Raw genomic sequence first — 8166 nt, 5'->3', positions numbered from 1 at the left:
CTGCAAGAGGTCAGACAAGATTATCATAATTGTTGCATCTGGCCTTAAACTCTATGAATATCCAAACTTTTCTCAGAGCCACATAGCAGCTAACCCCACAAAGCTCACCACTCCTGGGAAGGCATTGTACTGGCACTCTTGTTCCTCCCTTTTCCTGTAGGTGGGGTTTCCCTAGGAAACAGCAGCTGTTCTGCTTCCCAGTGCTGGCAGGCAGCCGACTGGAGTCTGCATTGCCAGAGTCAGCCTGTACTTGCAAAGACTCTTCTCTTTTCCCCCTACACTGAGGTTTTTCAGCCTGGACAACAGCTGGATCTCCTACCTGTTCTTCTAGGTACTGGTGGAAAAGGTGGGGATTTTCTCTCAGTGTAGCTGGACTTGCCTGGGATTTCTGTTCCTCCTTCAGCTGGTAACATACACTGATGGTATCTGGAAATGGGACTGTCCTTGGGTGAAAACAGAAATGATTTGCAGGTTCTTTAAGCTTGGTCTGGGTGTGCAAAGTTTTGAGGAAAAAGCCATCTGTCTTGGGGCTGAGCAACAGTGTGGTTGGCTTTCTCAGAAGCATGCTTTTATTGTCACACTTTCTGCTTCAATTCTTGGTGTTGTGCTGGCACTTTTTCCTTTGTATGGATTGCCAGGAGGTGTCCCCCTTTGCTATGCAATACAAAGTGTTAGAAGAAGTGCCAAGTGGAACTGTGATAGGGAAATTATCTGAGGATTTTGGCTGGGAAGAGAGAAGTGAACCAGCAGAGACCTTCCATCAGCTGCATTTCCCCAAGGAGCTCCCTGTCCGCATTAGGTCTGGAGATGGTTTGCTTAGCACGGCAGGGCGGTTGGACAGAGAGCAGTTATGCAGGCACAATGATCCATGCTTGTTCTCTTTTGATGTTCTGGCTGCCATACACTTGGCTTTAATCCACGTGGAGATTCAGGTCTTGGACATCAATGATCATGCACCCCAATTTCCAAAACCTGAACTGGAACTAGAAATATCAGAGAGTGCATCTTTACGAACACGGATCCCACTGGACCGAGCTCTTGACCCAGATGCTGGCTCCAATGCCCTCTGCTCTTATTCATTATCACCCAGTGACCACTTTGCTTTGGATGTAATTTCTGGATCTGATGGGACTAAACATGCAGAACTTGTAGTTGTTAAAGAAGTGGACAGAGAGCTCCACTCTTGTTTTGATCTAGTATTGACTGCCTTTGATCATGGAGAATCACCAAAATCAGGCACAACCTTACTTAGGGTAATTGTTTTAGACTCCAATGATAACAGCCCTATGTTTGCAGAGAGTTCTTTGACAGTGGAAATCTGGGAAGATGCTTTGCCTGGTACAATTCTTATAAACCTTACAGCCACTGACCCTGATCAGGGTCCCAATGGGGAGATAGAATACTCACTCAGTAAACATGCTTCACTGGAGCTGTTGAACATGTTCAGCATTGAAGCCAAGACAGGCAGTGTAGTTCTGAGACGCCCACTGGACTATGAAGAAAACCATACCTATGAAGTAGATGTGCAAGCCAGGGATCTTGGAGCCAACCCTATCCCAGCACACTGCAAGATCCTCATCAAGGTCCTGGATGTCAACGACAATGCCCCAGATTTGCACATCACTTGGGCTGCCCAGGTGCCAGTGCTATCTGAAGCTCTTCCTAAGAACAGCTTTGTTGCTCTGGTGACAGTAAGTGATCCCGATTCTGGAAACAATGGTCAGGTACATTGTTACCTTAGTCAAGGACTTGAGCATTTCAAATTGAAAAGAACCAACAGATACACTTATATGCTGTTGACCAATGCCATCTTGGACAGGGAGAGATGGGCAGAATATAACCTGATATTAATAGTCCAGGACAATGGGAACCGCTCCTTATCTGCGAGGAAACACCTCACTATATGCATCAGTGATGTCAATGACAACCCACCATTGTTTGAAAGAATTACATATGATGTCACCATTGCTGAGAACAATGTGCCTCCATCCTACCTGATTACTGTCAAGGCTCATGATGCTGACTTAGATTTTAATGGAAAAGTCAGTTATAGCATCCAGGATTTCCTTGTTTCAGACTTGGTCTCTATTGATTCAAAAACTGGTGAAATCTTTGCGCTCAGAGCTTTTGATTATGAACAAATGAGAAGTCTGGAATTCCTGGTGACAGCAGAAGATGGGGGTCACCCCAAACTTGTGTCAAATGTTTCTGTTAGGGTTAGTCTGCTTGATAGGAATGATAATTCCCCTGTGATCGTGCAGCCAGTGCTGGTGGAAGGCAAAGCAAGGATCATTGTTCTAGTCAATGCACAGACCGGATGCCTGTGGCTATCCTTAGGGAATGACAGCCCCCAAGGTACAGCAATAACCACCATGACACCAACACTGAATTCAAATGTTTCCCTGCTATTCACCATGACTGCCAGGGATGCAGATTCTGGCATGAATGGGGCCGTCCACTATGACATTCTGAGTGGGAATGATACCAGTTTGTTTCTCATTGATCCACTGTCAGGGGAGGTGTTTATCAACAGCAGCAATGCCAGCAGCCTCATTGGGGGTGAATGGGAATTGGAGGTGTTGGTAAGGGATCAAGGGAACTCACCGCTGCATGCAAAAGCCCTTGTGCAGTTAAGTTTCAGAAATCATCTTAACCAGCTGACAAGCTCAGCCCAGGAGGCTCAGATGCTGAGCCCATCCACGGTGACTGTTATCTGCCTAGCTGTGCTATTAGGCACTTTTCTTCTTATTTTGGCTTTAATCATGTCTATATGCAGAAGAGAGAAGAAAGATAACATGGCCTACAACTGCAGGGAAGCAGAACATGCCCACAGACATCAGCAGCTCAAGAAGCCCCACAAACACATTCAGAAAACAGACATATATTTAGTCCCTGTACTCAGAAACAGGCAAGCTGTGCAGAGTGAGGCTGAGCAAGTTCGGTCCTGTGAAGAAACTTTGCTGAAGGAAAGTGCCTGGGATGACCCACTGCAGACTTCATTTCATTTAACCCCAACACTGTACAGGACCCTTAGAAACCAGAAAGGTCCAAATGAACAGAAAGATGCCTTCAATCTCCCTGCGATACAGTGCAGACCCTTCCACCCACACAGGCTAAGAAATGCATCAAAAGATCGCTCAAGCCTTCAAGATGCACAAACTCATTCCAAAAGCTTAGAGAACCCACAGCTGGAGCTTTTGGGAGATCAGAATTGCGACCTCTCACTGCCAACTACTCATCTTTCAGACATGACTCTGAAGAGACAGAGAATTGCTGAGCCAGATGCGAGGCCCAGGGAAGCCCATCCCCACCAGCACCTCCTGAGAAGCCTAGTGAGGCTGTCTATGGTGGCACTTGCAGAACAGGACCCCATGGGAGAACTTGCAATGGAGTCACCTCCTGTTCAGGTAGGCGCTGCCTCTCAGCTGTACTAGATGGAAGGGCCACATTCTCCCTCACAGTCTCCTGTGAGTCTCTGGGCATACAGAGGGCACACTGAGGGAAGAATTTGACCTGTCCTATCTGGGTAAATGTTCCCAAGTTACAACCTGGAGCCAGTCTCTCCCCACCCTGCATAGAGGGCGGGCCAATTTGGGAGAGTGTTGGGACATGTCAGGGGCTCAGTGTGGCAGCCACTGCACCAAAATCCCCTCCCCCTGACTGAGTTCAGCGCTGCAGGGACAGGCCAGGAGAGCTGGGTCAGAGGGCGGGACGACTGTCACACAGAGAGTGTGTGATGCCAGTTTGTTTTCCCCAAGTGTAACTGTGGTCAAATATAGTCTGTGCTGCAAAGGGAGTGAGAGGCAGCAGGCATTGGGGCTTAAGGCTGGGGGGCTGCTTGCTTGCTCTTTGGTTTCAGTCTCCAAGTGGGAATGCCAAACCATCTGCAAGAGAAGGAAACACTATAAAGCGCCAGCACAGTGAGAACATCCTGACAGGAAGCATCCTGAGTGGTGACTGCATGCAATCAACAGACTCTTCCTGTCTTACAGCAAATCTCTCAGCTGCTGTCTCTGCTGCACCAGGGTCAGTTCCAGCCCAAACCAAATCACAGGGGAAACAAATACACAGCCAAGAATGGTAGCAGGTAAGATTCATACACAGCTAGTCCCCCTGCCTGCTTCTCCCCAGCCCCTGCCAGGAGAAGTCAGCTCCAAATTTTTCCAAAGAGAAGATCTTCATGCTAAGAGGGCTCCTTGGAGCCTCAGGGTAGCGGCTTGGCCACAGGCCCATGTGCTGCCTCTCTGCTCTGTGTACCTGAATTTGGAGATGAGAGGGATGAGGCGACAGGGCTGGACTCACTCTGACTTCGCCAGGGACCTAGGCCACAGCCCCATGCATGCTGGCTCATCCCTCGGGCCCTGCTCTCATGTGGTCCTGCCTGTAGCCTTGACTTGGGCACTAACACTTCTGCACTTCTCCCTTCTCCCCACATGAGCTGCTGTGGGTCAGCACCATTGGCATGGCTAGGACTGAGACAATGGCTGGATGGAAGAGTGAGAACATGGTCGTGGGGCTACAGGAGAGCCCACTGAGAGGGAAGGAGGACCCAAAGGGGAACTGGGAGGAGATAACCCAAAGCCTGCAGCAGCAGCATCCACACCCAGGGAAGGGGCCTTGGTGAGAATAGCAGCTAGCAGAGAGAAGTGAAGGGGGGGAGCAGAGCAGGAAACTCTGGGCTAGTGGGGGAGAAAGGGAAGCCCCAACTGAGGAGATGAGGAGAACAGAGACTGAGAGGGATGGGGGGAAAGGGAGAGAGACCCTGAGAAGTATTTGGGAGGGGAAAAGAGACTATCAGAGGTATGCAGGAGAGGAGAGAATGTGGGAGGGATTGGGGAAGGGAGAGAGACTGAGAGAGAGATTGGGAGAGGGAGACTATGAGGTGCCGGAGGGGATGGAGGATGTGGTCTGTGGGAGGGAGTTGGAGTGTGGGGTGCAGGCTCTGGGCTGGGGCAGGGGTGTGGAAGAGGGTGAGCAGTGTGGGCTCCGGCCAGGCTGTGCTTACCTCAGGCTGCTCCTGAAAGCAACTGGCACATCCCTTTGGCAGTGGCTCCTAGTCAGAGGGGGCCGGGGGTCTCCGCACACTGCCCCTGCCCATAGTCACCACCCCCACAGGTCCCATAGGCCACAGTTCCTGGCCAATGGGAACTGGGGAGTTGGTGCTCAGGGCAGGGGCAGCACATTGAGACCCCTTGACCCCTCCACTCCCGGCTTGAGCCACAGGGATGTACAGGCTGCATCTGGGAGTAGTGCAGAGCTAGGGCAGGCAGGGAGCCTGCCTTAGCCCTACTGCACCACCAGATTTTTAGGGCCTAAAATCTCCTGGTTTGGCTTCAGTAGCCTCTGGACATAGATCCTGATTCTGGGAGACTCCCAGTAAAACCGGGAGGTTGGCAACCCTAATACTGAGAGGGATGGGGGAAGGAGTGTGAGAATGTAATCAAGTCACCTTTCAATCATCTTTTAGACAAACTAAGCCGATAGAGCTCTGTCAGTCTCTCACTGTCTGGCATTTTCTCTAGCCATCAAATAATTTTTGTGGCTCTTTTCTGTAACCTCTCCAATTTTTCAACATTGTTTTTACAATGTGGCCACCATAATGGCAGACAGTCCAGTGCTGGTCCACCAGTGCCGTATGCAGGCATCAAATCTTTGAGGGGACTGGGCAGGAGGAAGTCCTCTCTGCCATGTCTTCTAGGTCATCTACCTTCACTTCTGCAGCCTCTTGGCCCATGCCTGCACACTGCCATCCCCACTTGCCTTTCTTTAGCAAGTTCTTCACCTTAAACCCAAACCCAGCTCTGCCCCACCACATCCGCTCCCCTTCCCTTGCCCACTTCTCCAGTGAATCCAGCTGTCTCTCCCATGCTCTTCTCCACCCCTTGAGCCCTTCACCTCCTTCCTATCAAATCCCACCTCTCCCACGAAATGTGAAATTAAACACCCTTGGGTTAATCTATACTAGGGATCAACACTGCATTAGAACATAAGTGAGGAGTTGGTAGCATTGCCGGCAATGTAGGCAAGGTCAAGTGAAGTCAGCACTGTCACTTGTACCTAGGTACAACATCAAGGTGTGCCATGGCCTGTTGACATGATGCTGCGCACACTTGCCCCACCTATGCTGCCTGCAAGGCAGGGGCCTGCCATGTCCTAGCACGGGGTCATGTTCTAGTTAATACAAACCCAGAAAATAGTCGTGTGTGTGTGTGTGAGAGAGAGACAGAGACCTCTAGAGTCTCCTGTGTGTTTGTGGTATTTGTATCCTTGACTGTGGGCTCCCTAAGGCATCAAGCCTGAGACATGTTGCAACCTGCCCTGCCTCTGCCCCTAGGGTTGCCAACTTTCTACTCACGCAAAACTGAACACCCTTGCCCCACCTCTCCCTTGCCCCTCTTCCAAAGACTCACCCCTGCTCTAAACCTTCTCCAAGGTCCTGCCCCCGCTCACTCCACTCACCCCCTCCCTCTGTTGCTTGCTCTCCCCACCCTCACTCACTCGCTCAGTTTCACCAGACTGGCTCAGGGGGTTGGGGGTGTGGGAGGGGGTGAGTGCTCTGGTTGGAGGTGTGGACTTTGAGGTGGGGCCAGAAATGAAGAGTTCAGGGTGTGAGAGGGGTCTCCAGGCTCAGGCAGTGGGTTGGGATGCGGGAGAGTGTAAGGGCTCCGACGGGGGGTGTGGACTCTGGGGTGGGGCCAGGGATGAGGGGTTTGAGGTGACAGAAGGGGCTCCAGACTGGGGAGTGGCGCTGAGGGGTTCAGAGTATCGGGGCAGGTGGGGGGCTCAGGCAGAGGCTTGGAGTGTGGGAGGGAGTATGGGCTCTGGGCTGTAGGGTGTGGGTTCTGGACTGGGCCAGAAATGAGGGGTTCAGGGTGCATGAGGAGGCTGGGGAAGGGGGTTGAGGTGCAGGATGTGTGAGGGCTATGGCTGGGGATGAGAGGCCTGGGGTGCAGGAGAGGGATCCTGCTGGGACCAAGGGGTTTGGAAGGTGGGAGGAGGATCAGGGCTGGGGGAAGGGGTTAGGGCATGCGAGAGGTGGAGTGTAGGCTCTGGACAGTGCTTACCTCAAGCAGCTCCCAGAAGCAGTGGGATGTTCCCCCTCCAGCTGCTACACAGAGCAGCCAGGTGGCTCTGCGTGCTGCCCCGTCTGCAGGTGCCACCCCTGCAGCTCCCATTGGCAGAAGTTCCGGTGCTTGGTCTGGGGGCAGTGTGCGGAGTTCCAGTGTTTGGTCTAGGGGCTGCTCCTATACATAGGAGCCAGAGGAGGGACATGCCATTGCTTCCGAGAGCTATGTGGAGTCAAGGCAGGCAGGGAGCCTACCTTAGCTCTGCTGCGCTGTCGACAAGACTTTAACGGCCCAGTCAGCACCAGGGTCCCTTTTTGATGGGGTGTTCTGATCCAAAACTGGACACCTGGCAAACCTACCTGCCTTAGGGTTGTCAATTTTCTACTCACACAAAACCAAACACCCATGCCCTGCCCCTGCCCCACCTCTCCTCTGAGGCCTCATCCATGCCCTGCTCCTTCTCCAAGGCCCTGCCCACGATCACTCCATCCCCCGTCCCTCTGTTACTTGCTCTCCCCACTCTCACTCACTCACTCATTTTCACCAGGCTGGTTCAGGGGGCTGGGGTGCAGGAGGGGGTGAGGATCTGGCTGGGGATGCAGGCTCTGAGGTAGGGTCAGAAATGAGGATTTCAGAGTGCGGAAGGAGGCTTCAGGCTGAGGCAGTGGGTTGGGATGCAAGAGGTGGTGAGGGCTCTGGCTGAGGGTGTGAACTATAGAGTGGGGTCAGGTATCAGGAATTTGGGGTGTAGGAGGGTCCTATGAGCTGGGGTCAAGCGGTTTGGAGGGTAGGAAGTGAATCAGAGCTGGGGCAGGGGCATGGGAGTGGCTCAGGGCTGCAGGCTCCAGGCAGTGCTTAACTCAAGCAGGTCCTGGAAGCAGCAGCATGTCCCCTCTCCGGCTTCTATATGGACACACAACCAGGCAGCTCTGCACGCTGCCCTGTCTGCAGGCACTGCCCCTGAAGCTCCCATTGGCCTGGGTGCCCAGACAATTGGAGCTATAGGGGTGGCACTTGGGGCGGGGGTAGTGTGCATAGCCCTGTGGTTCAACCTATGTGTAGGAGCCAGAGTGGGGACATACCGGCTGCTTCCCAGGAG

At 52.4% G+C, this 8166-nt stretch overlaps 1 protein-coding gene across 2 annotated transcripts in view; it reads left to right on the top strand.

Moving 5' to 3' along the window:
* Nucleotides 1-249: 249 nt before the first annotated feature.
* Nucleotides 250-8166, top strand: part of PCDH12 (protocadherin 12) — a 45803-nt gene continuing 37886 nt past the window's right edge. For both annotated transcript variants that reach the window (XM_030573982.1, XM_030573983.1), the window contains exons 1-2: nucleotides 250-3407; nucleotides 3993-4087. In XM_030573982.1, the coding sequence (XP_030429842.1) occupies nucleotides 564-3407; nucleotides 3993-4087 (2939 nt within the window). In that variant the 5' untranslated portion in view covers nucleotides 250-563. The remainder of the gene's footprint in view (nucleotides 3408-3992; nucleotides 4088-8166) is intronic.

This window comes from Gopherus evgoodei, chromosome 8 (assembly GCF_007399415.2).
Source record: "Gopherus evgoodei ecotype Sinaloan lineage chromosome 8, rGopEvg1_v1.p, whole genome shotgun sequence".
Classification (NCBI taxonomy): domain Eukaryota; kingdom Metazoa; phylum Chordata; order Testudines; family Testudinidae; genus Gopherus; species Gopherus evgoodei.
Note: the sequence above shows the minus strand (reverse complement) of the source record. Positions and strands in the feature narration are given on the sequence as shown.